General features: G+C 38.6%; 1 protein-coding gene and 1 long non-coding RNA gene across 2 annotated transcripts; both read right to left on the bottom strand.

The window, feature by feature from the left end:
- Positions 1-286: 286 nt before the first annotated feature.
- Positions 287-2,887, bottom strand: LOC145802281 (uncharacterized). Its single transcript, XM_082894966.1, has 5 exons — positions 1,650-2,887; positions 1,229-1,534; positions 1,059-1,146; positions 855-978; positions 287-699 (listed from the first exon to the last, which is right to left on the bottom strand). The coding sequence occupies exons 1-5, from the start codon at positions 2,885-2,887 to the stop codon at positions 287-289; spliced, it is 2,169 nt and encodes a 722-aa protein (XP_082751092.1).
- Positions 2,888-17,502: 14,615 nt separating this feature from the next.
- On the bottom strand, positions 17,503-20,689 carry LOC145801914 (uncharacterized). The gene is made up of 3 exons (XR_014343777.1): positions 19,581-20,689; positions 18,443-18,529; positions 17,503-17,931 (listed from the first exon to the last, which is right to left on the bottom strand). It is a non-coding gene; the product is annotated as an uncharacterized LOC145801914 (long non-coding RNA).
- Between the last annotated feature and the right edge of the window lie 741 nt (positions 20,690-21,430).

Below are 21,430 nucleotides of genomic sequence, written 5' to 3'. Positions count from 1 at the left end.
ACATAAGTAATAACTAAACAATAACATAACATAAGAAACAAAAAAAATAAATTAGACAAAGAGAGACAGATAGGGACACACACAAACACATATATACAAAAAAAAAAAATAAATAAATAAATAAAAAATAAATAAAAAATTCATGCAGAATTGTCATTGTACTCAAACTCAAAGGCACTTAAACAACAGTGTCATCAAAACATATTACAATCACACAACAATTAAAGTTCTATGTCAAAATCTATATTACAATCAAAATGATTATGTAGCTCATCTTCTCGGATAGTCAATGCTCGTAGTAATCATCTTCATTATCGCACCCCTCTTCTTCATCAACACCGTCGTTGTGTGCTCGATTAACTGATTGTAAAACCACCTCACTTGGGATAATTTGAGGATCAATGTCATTCCTATGAAGTGAGATTGTCACGGGGTCTTCAACACTCACTGGGACAGCATCAGTTGTTTCATTTTGTTGCAATACATTTTCAGGTTCAAAGCCATCTTGTTCTGGTACATCCCATATTCCTCGATGTTGTAGTCTTTCTACGACTTTCCAATGTCCGCCTAACTTTGTATCATCAACGTAAAAAACTTGTTTCACATGACTTGGTAAGACAAATGGATCATCTTTATACCATCGACTTCTAACATCAATACTTGTGCAATGTGTATCGGTATGTAATGTTCTATTGCTACCTGTATTGAACCATTCACATTGGAATAAAACAACTCGATGTCCAAGTATGTAATGCATCTCCCACACTCTATTCAAGCACCCATAAAAGTTAATTGTTTGTCTCTCATGCTTAACCCACTATTTTGGCATTTATGACTACTATCACGATCCTTACTATGAAATCGAACACCATTGGAAATGCAAGCTGAATACAAGTAAACATTCACACTAGGACCATTTGCTAATGACCACAAATCATCAGTTGCTTCTGGTAATCCTTGAGCTCGTAATTGGTTCATCTACATAACGACATCAATTTCAATCATTATGTTAGTATTCATATAAGTGTAGCTGAATAAAGTTTGGGATTATATCTTACATGTTCTTTGAACCACTTGGGGAATTCCTTTTTCTGTCTATTTGTGATGTCACGTACACCTTCATTTTCTAAAAGATTCTTGTGTTGCCTACTTACAAACATATGATTCATAAGTAACATATTATATTGAAAACATAATTCTACAAAAAAAAACAAGATTAAGAACGTACTCTAGATAATGGTCAAGCTCGAGGCTATTATTCAAGACAAACCAATGAGCCATTTCACGTTCTTTTTGAGACACGTTAGAAACCCTTGTTATTAGCCCAAAAGGACGAACATTTTGCGCGAAGACCTCTAACCCTGACTCATGCACACTAACATCGACATTCCGTTCCTCTCGATTAAATACAGTTTCAATCCCACCCACATACATTGAGCAAAATGTGAGACACTGCTTGACAACATAAGCTTCTGTGATCGAACCTTCTGGACGAGCTCGATTTGCAACATATCCTTTTAAAGTTCCAAGCAGCCTATGAAACAAACAATAGAATAATCTTATTACACACACACTCACATTTTTATAAATACATATGCAGGTTGTGCTACAATTTAAGTATTCTAGTGTTTTAATAAGTTAGTAAGTACCTTTCAATGGGGTACATCCATCGATATTGCACAGGTCCACCAAGAATGGCTTCACGCGGCAAATGAATCGCCAAATGGACCATCACATCAAAAAATGCTGGTGGGAAAATTTTTTCTAACTTGCATAGTATGAATATTATGCGATCTTCTAATATTTCCAAATTCTTCATCTTCAATGTCTTCGAGCAAAGCTCTTGGAAGAAATTTCCCAACTCAAATAATGCGACACAAATATCATTGTGAAGATATCCACGCATTCCAATGGGAAGAAGTCGCTGTATGAGGACATGACAATCATGACTTTTTAGGCCTGTTAACTTATCACCTTTTGTGTTCACACACCTTGAGATGTTTGCTGCATAACCATCAGGATACTTAATTGACTTTAAAAACTCACAAAAACCATATCTTTCATCTGAGGACAAAGTGTACAATGCTGGGGGCTTTTCAAAAGATCCATCGGCACGCCTTTTTAAGTGCAACTCCTTCCTTATTTTCATATCTTCCAAATCCATGCGTGCTTTTTCTGTGTCTTTGTTCTTCCCATCTATACTCAGTAATGTTCCAAGCAAACTATCACATATATTCTTCTCTATGTGCATAACATCGAGGTTATGTCGGAGTTTAAGTGTTTTCCAATATGGCAACTCAAAGAAGATGCTTTTTTTTGTCCAATTCAATACTGGATTTTCCCTTTTTCTTTTCTTATTGGTTGGATGCTTTCCAAATGGTTTGAATGTCCCTGAATCCAATTGTTCTAAGATTTGTTCCCCTGATAACTGTAAAGGTCTTGACAGGAACTCAGTCTTACCATTATAAAGTCGACTCCTTCGCCAAGGGTGGTCATTAGGCAGGTAACGACGAGCGCCTGTGTACCCTATCTTACCTCTCAACCGTTGTGAGGAAGCATTTTTGTTACAGGTGAGACAAGCCAAATACCCTTTCGTACTCCATCCCAACAAGTTTCCATATGCAGGAAAGTCATTAATTGTCCACATAACAGCTGCATGCATTTGAAAACTTAATTCAGTTGAGGCATCATAAGTAAGCACACCATCTTCCCACAACTCCTTCAACTCATCAATTAATGGTCGCATGTAAACATCGATATCTCTCCCTGGTGCTTGTGGTCCAGGGATAAGCAATGACAGCATACTAAATGCTTGTTTCATACATTTCCAAGGAGGCAAGTTGTAAGGCATAACAATCACAGGCCACATACTGTACGAGTTGCTCATGTTTCCAAAAGGATTGAAACCATCAGTGGCCAACCCTAACCTCACATTTCGACTCTCTTGGGAAAACAAAGGATGTTGCCTATCAAAATCCTTCCATGCCTCACCATCAGCCGGGTGTCTCAATATCCCATCATCTACTCGTTTCTCTTTATGCTATCTCATATCTATTGCTATTTTTCTCGATATATATAATCTCTGCAACCTTGATGTCAACGGGAAGTATCTTAAGGTCTTGTGAGGAACTTTTTTACCTTTTCCATAATTCGACTTGTATCTAGACTCTTGACAAATCGGACAATTCTCTAAATTTGCATTCTCTTTCCAGAAAAGTGCACAATCATACTTGCATGCATGAATCGACACATATCCTAAGCCTAAGGCACGTAAGAATTTTTTGGCTTCATAAAGGGTCCACGGAATCACTTGATCACTTACCGGTAGAAGGTCCTTTAATATGCCCAACAACATGTTGAAAGACTTATTGCTCCACTTGTTCAACACCTTCACATGAAGCATCTTAACAACAAATGATAAAAGAGAAAACTTACGACACCCAGGGTACAACTCTCTTTAAGCATCATTCAACAATTTGTTAAAGTTGGGCACACCCTCTTTTTCAACATTGTTAGCCACATCATCGTCATTGTCATTGTCATTGTCACCTTCCTCCTCATCCTCTTCATTTTCATCATCATTTATGGTAGTCCCCATGTAAACATCTTCTAACAAATTTAGGATTTCATCTTGATCTTCGCCTGTCTCTGCTTCCATTCTATCCCCAACACTTCCAAAGTCATTGTGGTTGTCATTATTCAATGCATGAGATTGATTCATGGGAACAGATTCCCCGTGATGCACCCAAGTCTTATAAGAAGGAGACATCCCTTTCACAACTAAATGGTACTCCACAATTTTATAAGTATGTCGTTCACAATTCAAACAGTCCATACATGGGCAATGAATCTTATCATTTGGCTCTACATTCATCATTGCAAATTGAACAAAAGCCTTCACCCCATCTCGATACTGGGAACTCATCCTATCCCTAAGTAACATCCAACTCTTATCCATATTTGGTCACCTACAAAGCCATGGTTATGTGAAATTCCTTTGAATTAGAGAATTACATGTCAAATAGTTCCTTGAGTCATATAAGTGTTTGTCATATCATGAATGCTCAAAACATTAGGTAAACATTGAGAAACAATAAAAAAAATAATATTTTCTCTCAAAAAAGCCAAACCTTGTAATACATTTTTTTAATTTAACATTTAATTTAAAGATGTTGCATGTACACATGATGACATTGTATAGTATAAGAAACTATAAGTCAAATTATATGGTGATCTTCCAACATCCTATTGGCCTTGATGGCTATTTTCCAATGATATTTGAACATATATGTTTTTCGTAATATTGTTAGCAAGACTTTAAATAGACGTAGCATTGCTCTTAAACTATTCTTACCTAATAAACTATAAACAGAAACTATACAAAACAGTTTAAATTGATTCTAAAAATAATAAATAACTATAAACAACTCATATAAACCATACAAAACAGTCCCATAATGTGGCATGAACCACATATAAACTGAAGGGTAATTTACAGTTTGCCCTTTTATTTTTTATTTTTTTAATCAACAACAAATAACCCTTTATTGATGATGGATAACCTTACAGAAAGGAAGAAAACATCAACAAAAAGAGAGGGATGATGCAAGCAATACAGCAACTACAAACCAAAATAGAGGCATGCAACCTAATCCAAATACAAACAAAACAAAAAGAGCCATGGAACCAGTGCTAGCATAGGCCAAAAACAGCAGTAGACACACATCAGATTAGCAGATTAGCATCAGGTTATCACCCAACAGATACAGACCAGCCACACAGCAGCAGAGAACCAGATTAACAAAAAATCAGATTATCACCCAACAGATACAGATTAGCAGATAATCAAATTATCACCCAGTAGTCCCACAAACAACCCTCATTTTATATGATGTGGCAGGAAACATGCATTTTCTATCTAATTTTGAACAAAAGTTAGTTTTAGGACTAAATTAGAAAAAAACTTGAAACATGAATGATCAAAATAAAAAAAATAAAAAAATGACTAAAAATAAAGGGAAAAAGTGCAATTTATCCTAAAAGAATTGGATCCAAATATATATTGACTAGGTATCTATATTACTGGTTTGAAATATAGAGAGGTCCTGCACAGTATCCTTGTGATCTATATCTCAATCAGGAACTTTGAACAAAGTTGCAACTAAGATTCTCTTTATTACCTTATGGGATTGTTCATGGACTTCATTTTATCAAAGTGTGTGATTTTAGCTTTGTTGTCACATACTCACCCAGAGACTTTACAAAAAGATAACTGATTATTTCTCTTTTCTTTTTAGGCCTGTTTGGGACTTATATTTTGGGTAAATAGTCAATAGAAAAAAATAGTTAATAAAACAAAATGTCATGTCCTATACATTAATCAACAAATTTTTCTTTTACAATTATCTATTCACCTACAAAAAAAAAAAAAAAAAAAAAAATCCACAAATCATCCAAAACATAATTCTTTTTCATTTCATAAAAAAATAAAAAAATCAACTAAAATATTAAAGTTGCTAAATGACGTATCTAGTCCCATTTTTTTTGACAACTAGACTTATTAAATTTAATAAGGTTATATAGTTTCAAGATCATAGGTGTAGAAACTAAAATGACTAACTTGATAAATAAATTTAAAATGCCCTAAAATATAGTCAAAGCTTACTTGATGTAGTAATTGCCCCCAACGAATGATTGCAGCTTTTTTATCTCTTCGCATTAGCCAATAACCTATAACATTTGAATTGTAAATCAAAGTTTAAATTAAAATCGCACTGTACATGAAATTAACGGAGAGTGGACATGAAATGAATGTTATATGATGAAATTATTAAAAGGGTCACCGATACACAAAATATCTATAATTTTTTGGGCAATGAATAGTTGTAACTTGTAAGAATATTCAACACAAAACTGTGGTCCACCCTCATGACACACCACTTGAATAAAAATACAAAAAAAATGCAAGTTCCCTGGTTCATTCACATACCCAACAAAACAAAACAAGAGTCATATTTTGCATACTCCATCTAAACCAATGGCAAAGATGATCTCAGCCAATGCTCTTGAATATCCCATTAACATATGCTTCTTAATGCCATGTCATGCTGTGTGCTCACAATCGATGGGCCTCATCGACACACTGACAGCGGTGGTAAATATTAATCCAAACAATATTTTTTCACTTTTTAACAATGAAAAATATTTTTCACCCAAACAAATTATTTTTCATTGACTATAAAAAATATATTTTTTTGTTAACTTTTGTTTTCATTCATAAAAAACTATAGAAAATACAGAAAATAAAAAATAACTTTCACTTAAACAAACGAGCTTAAGTTTGATCGCTGTTTTCTTGGTAACATCCATTTACCTTTTTGCCTTCTAATGCTATATAATACATCACCAAGAAATAAAAAAAATAAAAAATAAAAAAGAACAGAGACAGAGACAGACACCAAAATTCTCACAGCTCCAAAATCAATCACAAGAACAGAGATTATCACAGCTCCAAAATCAATCACAAGAACAGAGAAGACACCATAAATTCTCTATAAAGTCTTATATAAACCATCCTTGCATCTCTTGAAAAAGCTCTAGATTTTGTTTCTTACAAAAATCAGTCCAAAAATTCCGAACATACCAGTCCCGAAAATTAGTTTCAAAATCAGTCCAAAAATTAGAATAGATCAATCCCGAAAATCACAATATCAGTCCGAAACACACAATATCAGTCCGAAACTCTCACAGTGTGAGTGAGTGAGAGTGAGAGGGAGAGGGAGAATGAGAGGGAGAGGGAAAGAGAGACGAAGAAGAGGGAGAGAAAAATACCTGTTTGTGCCGCTTCTGTTTGTGCCGCTGCAGATTCGGAACTGAGAAGATGAAGAAGTCTCCTTTTAGGTCACTTTTGTTTATTCACTTAAAAGTCATTTAAAAAAAAAAAAAAAAAAGACAGATTCGAAACTCTCACAGTGTGAGTGAGTGAGAGTGAGAGGGAGAGGGAGAGGGAGAATGAGAGGGAGAGGGAAAGAGAGACGAGGAAGAGGGAGAGAAAAATACCTGTTTGTGCCGCTGCAGACTCGGAAATGAGAAGATGAAGAAGTCTCTTTTAGGTCACTTTTGTTTATTCACTTATAAAATAAATAAAAAAAAAAGACAGATTCAAAACGACGTCGTTTTGATAATAAATTTATTGGCGACGAAAATAATTTTGTTGCCATAAATAGCACTCACCTTTCAGCGACTAGTTTAATTCTGTCGCCAAAAAGTCGAAAATTGGCGACAAACAGTTTCGTCGCCATATATTAATTTCGTCGCCAAAACTTTTTTAGCGCTCCCGCGCGAAAAATTAAATTGGCGCCAACCATTTTTCGCGACGAATTGAAATATTTGTTGCTAATGGTGTATTTTTTGGCGACCAACACGTATATTGTCGCCAAAAAAATACAATTAGAAACCAAATTCAATTTTGTTGCTAAAAAACATCGCAAAAAATGCTTTTTGTTGTAGTGCTCCCAGACAAAGCGTCCGTTCAAGATGCCTTGGATAGGTCGATGCATCAACCCAAAATGCCTCTCGGTCTGCTTGGCTCTGGCTCTCCCAGCCATTTCTTTGCCTTTCCTTACCCAGTCCTCTTTGGTGGGCAGATAACTCAAGCCAAAGGTATGTGGGTTATGCGGCACTTCGGCCGATACTACAATGCCCTTCCAGCCACTTTTCCCTAGTCCCATCCCAGGGATGTGCTGAAGCTTGTTCATGAGGTACACAGACTGTGCGCTGACATATAACCCCTCATCAACAACCAAAATGTTCTGTACGACCCGGGTCTCGGCTAGGGTAAATCCCGACAGGAACACATCCTCCGTGCTATGCTCGATTTCCAAAACTGGTGTAGACACCTCTGGCGGCGGCTAGATTAACGAATTCCCAAAAACAATAGCCACCCCCTTCCCGTGGGGGGATTTCAACATTTGATGCAGGGTGGAAGAGACCGCCTTCACCTGGTGCAGCCACGGCCGCCCTTGCGGGAACGTCCAAGGCATGAAAGTCAATATCATGTTGTCCTGGACCAACCTGAGTCTGAATCTTCATGGTCCCCATCACCTCTCTGCTTGTATTATCGTAGGCCCTTATCACCTGGGCAGTTGGCACAAAGTCCGCGGGCTTCAACCCGATTGCATATGCTGTCCTCAACGAGCACATGTTAATGGTGGATCCCGTATTGACAAGAACTACCGGTATCCATTTTTCTCTACACTCAACAGAGATGTAGAGAGGTTTGTTATGGTTTGTGCCCTCAGGTGGCAGCTCTTTGTCGGTGAAGGTCAACCTCGGGGAAGTTCTTCCCGGAAGGACCAGTCCTACCAGTAGGCATGGTATCTATTGAAAGTTTGGCCTTGTCCATTGCAGAAAGGATAGCTTGTCGATGTACTCTTAAGGCCATACGCAGTCCCCAGATGGAGATGTCTGCTTGTATTTTCTTAAGCTGTTTCAGCACAACCTCCTCCTTGAGCAGCTTATCTTTCTGCTTCTCTGCCTCTTTGTCCTTTCTGGACGCCTCTGGTTGATCTAAGTGTGGGGGTTTGAAATAACGCCCGCTCCTAGTCATGTTGTCTACTTCGCCAATGTACCAGGTATCATCCGGCTGGCTTTGTCCCCAGTCTTCATCTGTGTAGGCAAGACATAGGTCGTCATCTTCCCACTACATGTCATCGGCAGCCGACAGACACCTATCCAGCTCCGTTACAACTATCCCTGTGCCCACAGCACTTTCCGTTCCTATGCTCGCAGCACGCTCCTTTCTTGTGCACACAGTACGTTCTGTCCCCGTAGGGGCTTTGGCCTTTCTGGCCCTCTCGGAATCTTCGATCCTTTCCCACTCAAACTGCTTCAGCGCAGCCTGCGGTTCAGCATCTTCCGTACCCAAACTGCCCGTATTCTGAGTAAAATTCTTAACACCTGTGCTCTCCGGCGGTGTACTCTGTTCTTCGGCCCTTCCGGCCACAGTTGATGTCCTCGTCCCCAACGGACCCTGTTCTGACTGAGGTGCCTCAACAATATCCGGCTCGTCGCTGAGCCACCTGGTAGCTTCTGCTAACCCTTCCAAACCAAACCAGTTGACAGTCACGTCTCCCAGATCCCGTTCGTTGAAAAATTGAAGGTTAGCAATGTCCTCTTCTAGATCCGCTAGGTCATCTAGCCCCTGATTCGGTCCATCCTACCGTACTATGCAAATCTCTGCCCCCACTGGCAATTCCACATTCGGCCTAGCCTGGCCAGCTGATGTAATGTAACCGCTCGGGTTGTACATGAAGCTTGCAGACCCCTCCGGCTCTGACTGATCATTCTCATCTGTCCCCACAGTCGACCCAATTCTATCTTCAATAGCTACCACCACCGTCTCTGGTGGGGTTTGGGAGATGTCCAACATGCACAAGTCAGTGTTGTCAGGAATGAACACCTCCGGCTTGGGTAGGTGAGAAGGGGTGATATATATGCTAGGGCCGTATGACACAACCCCAGTTTGGATCAAGTTGATACGTTTGGGAGGTGGAGCTTGGTTATGTGGTGGGAGAGGGTTGGTTGTGACATTCGGTTTCTCCGGAGGCACGATCACCCTGTTGTCAATGAGATCCTGAATCTCGTGACGCAATCTAAAGCACTGGTCAGTGTCATGACCATGCTGTTGGTGAAATGTGCAATACTTCGCCAGGTTATGGGAGGGGAGAAGTTTTTCTGGCAATGGCCGCGGCTCTAGGGGCTTCAAGTGCCCTTTCCTGATAAAAACCCCCAAAGCCTTGGACGAAGACAATATAGTGGGGTGAAGGTTCTTTGGCCTCGGGATGGGTTCCTGGTTGTTTGCGAACTACTTCCAGACGCACCTATGAATGGGGTAGCTGTAAGGGTTCTTGGGGTGGTGGTGGTGACCATTCCCACATCTAAAGATCTGGCAGCTGCAGCACTGCTTGTGTCTGCATTCGTACTGTGGTTGAATGCCCTCTTGAGCTGTTTCCTTTCATGATCAATGAGGCCCTGTTTCATAGCGTCCTCGATTTGTATCCCTATCTCATGTAGATCTGCAAAGGTGGAGAGGGGGAGAACGATCATCTTCTATATGAGCTTGGGCTGGAGGTTGCGCACAACCATCCAAATTTGGTCCTTGTCAACAGGCCTGATGGTCATCATCGAGGCTTTAGCCCTTCACCGGGTCACAAAATCAGAGAAGCTCTCCTTTGGCTCTTGCCTAGTTGTCTCAAGATCATGAGTTGTGACCTCGATTTGTGTATTGTAAGAGTATTGAGCTACAAAGGCCTCAGTTATCTCCTCCCAGTTCCTCTTAACAGGGTCCTCTAGTTTTGCATACCAAATAGCCGCTACACCCGACAAGGTCCAGCCAAATAGAGGAAGCTTCTGCAATCTGGAGAGGCCCATTAGCCTTAGTATATTTGAAAACAGTCGCAAATGCACCATAGGATCTCCAGACCCGTCGAAACGGTCTATGTGCGGCATTTTAAATCGATCTGGTTGAGTCACGGTCGAGTCGGTATACCCATCCTCAATATCCGGAATGGATTTCATGCCCTGAGACTTCTTGAACAGCTTTTCAAGCTTGCTCACTTTTAACGCTGTGGGGTCCATCTCGAACTCAAAGGGAGAATCCGGTAGGTTGGTAGGTGCTTTGGATAGCTAGGGTAGGATTGGAGGCGGAGCTGGCCCCGTTGGAACGTCCGTATTATCCTGGACGTGTGCGGTCTCCCCAAGAATGGGAACTCTTGGTGGGGAAGGAACCTGGTATGAAGCAGATGCTCCGGCTTGCTGCAGTGGTTGTTATTGTTGAAGTCTAGTAATCAACTCTGCTTATTGGGCTATAACCTCGGCCTAGCGTGTGTCAAATTCTGCTTGACGGACAGCGTCCTGCTGCATGACTTTCATACTCTCCTGGAGCTGACGCATTATCTCTTCCATTTTTGCCATAGGGTGTTGGTTTATCTGAACAACCGGTATATCTGTCCCTGCAGTACAAACTGAAACCTCAGCCTGACTGTTTATTGGTGGGGTGGATAACTAATCTGACGACCACTGTACCGATACACTGCGCCTTTTTGACCTCCGTCTAGCAACTGGGGTTAAAGAAAGGAACACTGCTTGTCCGTCTATTAGATCCCTGGATCGATTAAGTCTACGACCTCTAACCCAGAGTGCTCGGGCAATACCTGCCTAGTCGGATGCAATGGTGCTAAACTACCTTGCAAAAAGATAAATAAAGCATAATAAGGAAACAATGAACAGAAAAACGGACAGCATAACAGTTTAAATAAAGACAACACACAGTTGGCAAACATAAGCTGAAAGAACTGTTCTCAACCACTAATCACTGTTCCCAAATCACTGCCCCTAAATCTGAATCTGATACCCACAGGTAAAACTGATTCCTAAAATACTGATGCTCGCAGGCCTGATACCCAGACTTGCAAACTGATACGCGCATTCCTGTAGAGGCCAACTCTAAAAGCACATAACAAGCAAGTGAGAGCCAAAACACCCCTATGGAGGGGTAGGGTTTCCCTATCCTATTTTGTCAGGAGCTAGGGTTTCACTATGCACGCAGCGGTTTCAAACAGTCTATAATCAGGTAAGCAACCTGTCCTAGCTTGGAATAGTCACTACAGTTTCCGATATGCACTAGGTCGAATGGTCAAAAAGGGTGCCTCAGTAAAAACCGAGGTTTGTGTTCCCGTTGTAGCAGAGCCCACAACTGGTCAGCCTTATGGCACACTTTTCAAAACAAGCCTTTAGCAAACCATTCAGGAATAGCATACGGTAAACACGGTGTCCTAGGCGCACCAATGCAAATGCAATACAAAGAAACACATAAGTGTAGTCAAAACCAGATATCATGAGTTCAAGTCAAGTTCTCTAAATCCCCAGTAGAGTCGCCAGAAACTATAGACTTGCCCAAACATCCCGGCTCCGCGCGCGAATGGCACGAAATTTGTTTTGTTCATTAGCATACTACAGTTCGGATTCAAATGTCACAGTTCTGAATCTAATCTCGCAAAGTGCAATGCAAGACCGATAAATCACCAAAGAGTCCAAATCCGGAAAATCATTTTGGAAAATCGATTTTTATAAATAAGTGCCAAACATTGACTGCTTGGCACTGCTTTGCCAGATACAGAGTCGCCACCTAAATGTTTTAGTTTGGGAAATTTAGGAAATCCTGACTCGTGCCTAAGGCCACATTGTCCATCATCACCAAAGTTGCCTCGCCTCGGGAACTTGGGTACGAGAGGGGAAGGTCATGCAATGAGCACCCCGTTTTCCCGATCAAATGATCGGCCTTTACTAATATGATATTTTGTTTTTGAAAACACATGTGTTCTTATTCCGGTTTGTTAGCTAGCTTACTACGTGATGCGCACAACATACAAGTATAGACTAAATCGCCTAAGTTGGAACAAAACATCTCATGTTTGTTTGTTTGAAAATGGTTTGAAGGTGCTACTCGCAAGTAGACTAAGACGTGGATTTGCCACCCTCAAGTGGGCTTTAGAAAACATGATTTTTCCACTTCACAAAATGGGCTTAAAACTCGCATTTCGATGAATTATTCCAATTCAAGAAATCCAACCTTCATCCACAGGCATTCATGCAGTTAAACACTTAAGCAGTTAGCCTCATGGCGAGCATGCTGTCATGGAAACACTCACACTCATGCAAGATACTAAAGCATAAAAGCTTACCTAGTACTCCGAGCCAAAACAATAACTAGTTAGAAATCATGTATGATCCTAGTTATGTTAAGATGCATAATGCAACACATGCAAAAATACAACTAAGTAGGCTCGGCTATTCTAAGATGGCATATGGATACAACATTCGGTACATGTATTCAAATAGGAATTAAATACAATGTAGTTAGTATGATGCGCCGAACCCGGTGCATGCAAGACAGATGAATGAATGCAAACATGCAAGCATAAGGATGCTAATCAAAACATGACCTAGAATTAACCATTGTAAGCGGTTAAATAAAAGGGAGAAAGGCATGGGGTTGGAAGACATTCACACGCTCACGCACACTTATTACAAAATTTGCCCTCTCGACGGAGGGTCCGAATGAATAATACAAACCAACTAAATAATTAACTACCCTAGCTAATTAATTATTACAAAACTCTTAACTAATTAAGCAAATTAATTAAGTTACAAAAACAATTAAAGTGGCCTCGAGAAGAGGGACATATGCATGCTCGGTCGGCTTTGCTCGAAAATCCGTTGCCATGCCTCATATTGCCTTTGTTTGCACTGTTTTGCACCTCTGAAAACTGTGAAAATCTTTGTGATGCTTTTGAACCACCTCATGGAGACTCTAAGAGGCCATCGACCAAAAGATATGGCCATCGGCCAAGGGAAAGGGGTCATCGACCACTTTTTAGTTTATCGGCCAAAAATTGTTAGCCGATCAGCATTGTAGATAGCCGATCGGCCGTCTTTTCCTACAAACTGCTCCTTTTGCTGCAACAGAGAACAAACAAGGGCATGACAATACATTTGCAAGGTAATGTTGTGCAACTACACCCCTTATCATGTTTGGAACTCAAAGGAGTGTAGTGTTCGACTCTCGATCCATCAATCATGCATTTCGATGCATGATGGCCAAAGAGGCCAAATTGCACACATCAATATGGAATGAATGCACAAAAACACACAAATGCCTCACACTCTATCATGTTGGATCAAGAGTGTCGGCGACCGAGGATTAAGGCACGTTTCATCACTTCAAGTACGAAACGTCCCTCGGTCCTCGTGTTTGGTTTGACACCCCAAACCAAACAGAATGCAATGCATGCAACATGGAAAAGCTATGCAATGCAACATAAGCATGCCAAATGAAATATGACTCAAACATGCACACAAGGCTAAGGTAACAAGCATGCCAAATGCAATGCATCCTAAACAAGCATGTGATAAAATGCAAACTAGAAAACATGCAAAATGCAACCTAAACATACAAACATGCATGGCATGCAAAGATGGGCAAGCATGTAACAACATGCAAACTAGCCAGCATGTAACAACATGCAACATGTCAAGCATGCAAGAAGATAGAAAGATAGACTTAAACCAAAATGGGCAGACCTCAACCATGCCCAAATCAGTGGCCAAGATGCAATGAAAATGAAGACAAAAGCACATACAAACATGCATACACTTTGGTTCACAAACAAGGCATGAAGATACCAACTCTTAAGAGCACTTAAAGAGTGAAAAGTATGAACATGTGACAATACTATAGGCCCTGAAATTAAGCATGGAATGATACCAAATCAACCAAACAATGCAAGTGTAGCATATCAAGAGGCTCAAAGCTTGAAGATAGCAAAATGACTTACACTAAGGCTATGCAAAACATGAAAGAAATGGCCTAAGCGAACCAAAATAGTCCTAAAGCATACCAAAGTGAGCCTAAAACATGCATGGACCAAATCCAAAACAAACTAGAACAAAAGTCCAAAAGGCATGAGGCATGCAAAGCTAACAAGGGGTGTTACACTACACCTATTACAACCAAGCATGACATGAATTTACCAATGAAAAACAGTGTTATGGCATGTCAAAATAAGCCCCAAAACCCACTGAGATGGCATCTCAAATGCCTAAGTATGATAGCATGCACAATGACTCAATCTTGAGGCATAAAACACCAACCTCTCAATACATGGAAAAGGTGACAAATGTGAATGCATGACCACACTATATGGACTAAAATCTCATATGAAATGATTCCAAATCATGAAAATGGTTAGAGCAATGCATGCTAATGACTTGGACACTCAAAGCCAACAAGCTAGATTGAACCAAGGCTATACAAAACAATGCATGTATGACTAAGACAATAAAAATCAGAGCTAGAGCATGGTAAAACATGACTAAAAGCTTCTTTGAGTTGAGCCAAAACAAACAAGAATGATGACCCAAATGCTAGGTGCATGTTAAGGCAATAGAGAGGATTACACTACAAGTGCATGATGCATGTAAGAGGCTATCAAACCAACTTAAAATAGAGTTATAGCATAGAAAAATAACACCAAATACTTTCAGAAATGAAACCAAAATATGCTAAGCAAACATGCTACCAATATGAGCCATTTATACTAGCAAATGAGACACAAGGAGAGAGGGGGTGTCCCTCTCCTATTCAAGACTCCAAAACCACCTCCCCACCACTGAAAATCCTCTAGATTTCAGTGGTGAGAAGGTCAAAACAAGATGGTTCCAAAGCTCAAAAAGAAAGGCACAAAACAAGGCCAAGCAAGGCCTAAGAGGGGGTAGACAACCCCCAATACAAAAGCGACCTGAAACAATCATCTTAAGCATACAAAATCATAACTTTTTGTAGTAGAAAGTTAAGCTTAAAAAAATATGCAAGTAGGTCTAAAAGCTTAAGCCAAAATGGGAGATTAAAAGGTAGTTTACTCACCCTTGAAGAACACCTTCAAGAACACAACTCCAGCACCTTTTCTGAGCTTAAACCACTCCAAGAACTCTAAAACCAACTCCTAAGGACCTCAGCAACCAAAGGATGGTGTTCTAGTAGGTGTTTGTGTGCAATAGTGTGAAGATATTACACTTTTGGCACAAACAAAGGCAAAACAAAAGAGAGAGGTAAAATATAGAGAGAGATATAGAACTTGTATCTCAAGATTTCAGAACCTCTGGAAAGGGAGGGGAGGCTCCCTTTTTATAGAATTTCAATTCTCAAGCTTGTTCCACAAGCTTGAGTCTTGAAAATAATCCCTCCATACACGTGTATGGAGGATGAGAATTATGCCCACCAGCTGTCACAGCTGGCACAAAATATCTGCAAAAAGCAGATGGCAAGGTCTTGGCTCAAAAATATGGTCGATCGACCAAAAAGAGTGCCGATTGACCAAAAAAAGTGCCGATCGGCCACCACTTATGGCCGATGGCAAGAAAACAAGGCTGATGGCACCATGCCTTAGCCGATGGGTTAAGGGGATGGCCAACAAGCCACCCTCTTCCCTCAGAAGCAAAAGCATAAGTCCTTGGTCCACAACCAAGCACAAAACAGACAAGTTGAGAGATCCTAAGACAAGGCGCGCGGCCAAGACCTTCGGGAACTCAAAATGAACACGAGCATGGATAATCATCGAGTGTTCAAACGATGACATCCAAGTCTTGAGGGCGGTAAAAAATGGGGGGTCTATAGACATGTCCTTTGATGACGCCAACCCCTCGTTTATCATTTGCCATGTATTGAGTACAAGGAGCTGCATCCACACTTTGTGCACTTGAAGCTTTGACACATTCGAGTTCCAACTTCAAAAAGATAATTTTCACTTCTATAGCGATCCCGATTTTACCCCGACCTTTATTGTGTTCTGGGCTCGGGTTCCGTGATTGTATATTGTTGTCTATGTCTTGTTTCCTCCCTTTACTTCTTTGAATTTGAGTTTTAGGACTTGTTGGGCGAGTTTGGAATAGGTTGGTTGTCTTTTGGTACAAATAGTTGTTGCCCAGATTTTGGCCTCTTCGCTTGAGCAAGGCTTTTTGCGCTCGAGCGAGTCTTGAGAAAATGTTTCTTCACTCGAGCATGCGTCTGCGTTGGCTGGCAAACCTGATGCTTTGAATTCTACGCTCGAGCGATGCTTCCTACGCTCGAGCGAGAACTCCTTCGCTCGAGCGAGCCTGGTGTAAATCAGTTCACAACAACGCCATTTTGCTTCATTTTTCTGATCCCTTTTCACTCACAAACCCTAAATCAGCTCTCTCTCTCTCTCTAGGGTTCGACTTCTCTCTACAAATACACCTAGATCTAAGGATCTCTTCACTCTAGGGTCTTTGGAAAAGGGTAGAGGGCTAAAAGGGCTAAAAGGGCTTCATTTTGACCCAAGAAGAAATTAGTTTTGTCATCTTTGAAGTTTCACCTTGTTGCTTGGGTTTTCTACACTTGAGGTACGGATTTTCTACACTCTAATATGGTTTTTAGCTTAGTTATTTGCTATTGTGTATAGATGATGAGATCTGGTTGTGGTTTGGACAAATCTAAGATTTGGGTGTTATATGGAAAAGAGGGTTTTTTTGATGAATACGGGGTAAATCACTACAACAAAAAAGGGTTTTTACGACGCGCAATGCACGCCGTAAAAACTCTTCTACGACGTGCAGCGCACATCATATTATGAGCAGTCATGGAAAGTCATTCACTTTCAACAACATGCTTCATACGCCGTTAAAAACTATTTGACGTCAGATTTTGTGCGTCGTTGTTACTTTTTCTACGACATGCTATAGTACGCCGTTAAAAACTATTTAATGGCAGATTTTGTGCGTTGTTACTTTTTCTACGACTACTTTTGCACGCCGTTAATTGGTGAAACAAATAACGACATTGATTGCGTGTCGTAAAATATGTAATACAACGACTTATTATGCCTACTGTAGAATATGCAGTTTTTTTTTTTAAAAAAAAAATAAAAATAAATAATTCAGCAGGTTCTATTTGACCAATTTTGTACAATCTAACAAATATTACAAACAAGCATCACAAAACATCAATCAACCACCAAAATATTGTTTGAAACATCAAAAAGAAATTATATCCATAAATTATAAACATTCAACAATTGTCTATACATTCCAAACATTCGAAAACTATATCCTTAAGTTCTAAACTGTACAAAAAGTTTAAACCATCCAAAACTATGCATATCTAACTTTCTAAACATATTGACAACTATTAAGAGATTATTTAAAACTACCGACAATAGTTCCTATAGCAGTTGTAGCTGTAGTTGTAGCAAATCCACTTGCTCCTATCATAGGAACGAGGGTGTCCAATGTATGTGTTAAGGCACCTAAACCCGCGACAATAGCTGGAGTAACTAACCTTGTTACATTTATTGTCTACATGACAAAAGAAACTTCACATAAGTACAAAAATCAACGGCTCAGCAACAAAAATATTTCTTGAGGTATTAAGAACAGTTGCCATCGTTTTAGTAAAAGGCATAGTATAAATAGAAACAGAGAAGAAAAGTTCAAAATCTGCGATGATCTAACAAAGGGTTATTCACATAACTAGGAACGAGAAATCAAAAAATGAGGACCAATCATTATTCTTTTTGCGTAGTGGCTTTAACATCATCAGCTGTTGTTCATCAAATCCTGGGGCAATCAACACATACTGCAACATTTTTACTGACGAATTTATCTCTCCATACCTTGTTAATTCTCCAATCTAATTCTCCAATCTAATTCTCATTCAATTCTCTTAGTTTGTAACAATGAAAAAAAAAAGCACCTTTTTATGTTAATGTAGAAAGCGCAAACAGTTCAACTATTCAGCAAGAACACCATTCATGGTTGCATTGTTGCAAAGAGAAATTCATAGACAAAAAAATAAAAAGAAAAATACCGTTGTCAATCATTCCAAGATCCACATCCCTCTCACAGTAAATGAAAGGACTCTTAAAACCTTTAAATAAAATGAAACGTGCCCCATCTGTCATCCAAATACATCAAAACAAAATTGATCAAAATACTACTAACTGAGTAAACTACCAACATTGTTTTAATTCAGAAAAGTTCAGGAATGCTCTAGATATATAGCAATCAAGCAAACATAAATAAAGAATACAAGCAACTCCAGAGCTCACTTAATAAAATTGACATTAATTCTTAGTTACAATATTCATGGTTCAATATACTAGACATATACCAAAAACTAATAAATATAAAGGGAAATGAACATGTCATGCACCAAAATATGGTGCCACACACTTCTCTCACATGCACGTAAAAAGATGTGAGAGAGAAGTTTATGACATTGATAGCATCCAAATATAAATAAATAAATAAATATATATATATATATATATGCATATGTTCATGTATTCATATAGTGATAAGTTCAACAAATATCTTTGAACAATTGTAATGGTTTCAAATTTTTCAAAATTTCTGGAAAAAAAAGTGTTTCCACTTGTTTGCGAAACAAGTTCTCACTCTCTTCTTCCTTCCCCACCACCTCCAGCTGCTACCCACAACTGCCACCACCAGCAGCAGCAGCCAGCCACTGTAGACTCTCCAGTGACCTCGAGGACACCGCTTGCCACTACCTCCAACAACACACCAAACATATTTCTTCAGTTTTGTTTTCATTCGTTGTCAAAACTTTTTGTGTACACCAAACAAAACAAAAACCAAAAAACAATAAACTGATAATGTTATCAAACTGCACTTTGTACTAATACATAGAGGTGGATGTAACCAATTCAAAGCATGAGGGGACCATTATTACTGCTCAAATGTAAATAGTTCGACGAACATAATAAACAAAGAATAAACATACTGAATTTTCACTTTCAGGACTCCATTTTTCATGCCATAATACATTGTTACTTATTTCTGAATAGAAGATAAGAACTAAAGTTTTCCATATCAGTTACAAATACTTCAGGTAACATCAACACAACATAATGCAGTACTACATGATATGAATTCATTCATAATTATCTAATTTCAAGTATGTAAGCCAACCACATATATCTTACCTCTTTAAAATTCTTGTTAGACAATAAAATAGGAAATGTAATATAGTCTTTCATGATAATCTGAATGAGACAAGTACGAACAGCATTCGATAAAATCGAACTGTTGGACTAACACCCCATAACATGTAGTGTAGCATACCTACAATGGAAGAAAGAAATGAAAAATAGAGTCACACAATTATCCACCTCTTTATAAGAAATTAAAATCATCCAAATCTAAAAAGTTAATAGCAACCTGCATACATCATTCCTCTACCTCTGCTGTAATGATTTTACTTTGACAATTATCCACCTGTTTAAATTTCTTCCTATTTCCTTTAGGTTAAGTTAGGATAGGATACAAATTTCTAGTGTTAAAAGAGAAAGAGAAAATACAAATACAAATAAATTTATAGAAAATTACTTTGACTACTCAAATGGGTGTCCATGTGACTTTTTACAAAACATACACATGTGAGAGCATTATGAATATTTTCCATAGTTTAATAATGTATATATGTAAATGTTAAAATAGAAGAAGAAAAACTAAAAATTCACATGTGTTCACATCCACAAGAAACAAAATCCATTGGATTAATAGAATCAACTCAATAGGTTGACCTTTGACATTCAATTATTTTTCTTGTGCCATGAGTTCTCATATCGACGCATGTTTTATGTAGTTAATTCATACACATACACAATGAAGCTATGGAAACAAAAAGGGAACGACTTGTCTCCAGTTGAGATTTTAACTGGACTAGACAGTTAAAATCTTTGACTAGAAAGAGTCATTAAACAGAAGACTTTAACAGAGAAAAATTATTAAACAGAAGACTCTTACTGATAAGAGTTTTTGAAAAAATTCGACATGACCATATTTTTATAAACTCTTCCCGTGAAGAGTCTTTCATTTAATAATTCTCCCCAGTCAGAGACCTTAATTGTATGGTCCAGCTCAACTTTCACCTGGAGACTACTCAAATCTAAAGAAAAATGCCGTTTTTGTGATGAATGCTAATTTAAGAGCTTAATGGGTAATATTCTAAAACTAGAAATTTGTATGTTTAGCATCTCAACTTTTCTTACACAACCATTGTAATGCATTGACACCCTTAGCACCACCGTCTACATTATTAGTCATCAAACACAAATTAAATGAGTTTTATTTTTTTTTTAATTTTTTTATTCCACTAATGTTGGAAATCAACGGACTCATTCCAAGTCAACAATCAAATTTAAAAGCCTATTTGATTATGAGTATGTTGATTTCCAACAATCAGATTTATAAACCCATCATTTTTTATTTTTGTGTGAAAATAGTTTTTTTTTTTTTTAATTCAACAATAACATTTTGATATTTCCTAAAAAGTGGGTAGTTTTTTTTTTTAAAAAAAAAAATCAGGAAACAATACCAAACAAGTTTCCCAAGTTTCATGTGTTTTCTGTAAACTGAAAAAAAATTTTAAAAAAATTCCATATAGGCTTAAAAGTAACTCATCTGGTTATTTAGTGGACAAAAAATAGAAAATCAAAATATAACCAAATAGGCTTAAAAGCAACTCATTTGATTATTCAATGGGTCAGAGATCTTCTATTACAAAAATTTTGTCTTCCAATCTCAATTCACTTGCAACCATTATATTATGTGAGAATCTCCAATCATGACCAAATGACTGTACATAAATTAGAACAAGTGGGCATAGTGTTTGTGGGATAGAGAATCCAAAGCCACTGTTACATAAAAAAAAATTATAAAAACAACAAAGTGGATTATACATTGAAGCAACTCACCTTGGGCTTCAATTAGAAAGTAAGTGTCTGGGGCCCTTCAAGAACATCCTTCAGTTTCACCAAATTGCCACCTTCAG

Source organism: Camellia sinensis, chromosome 11, assembly GCF_055761805.1.
Source record: "Camellia sinensis isolate YWXY chromosome 11, ASM5576180v1, whole genome shotgun sequence".
In the NCBI taxonomy this organism is placed as follows: domain Eukaryota; kingdom Viridiplantae; phylum Streptophyta; class Magnoliopsida; order Ericales; family Theaceae; genus Camellia; species Camellia sinensis.
Note: the sequence above shows the minus strand (reverse complement) of the source record. Positions and strands in the feature narration are given on the sequence as shown.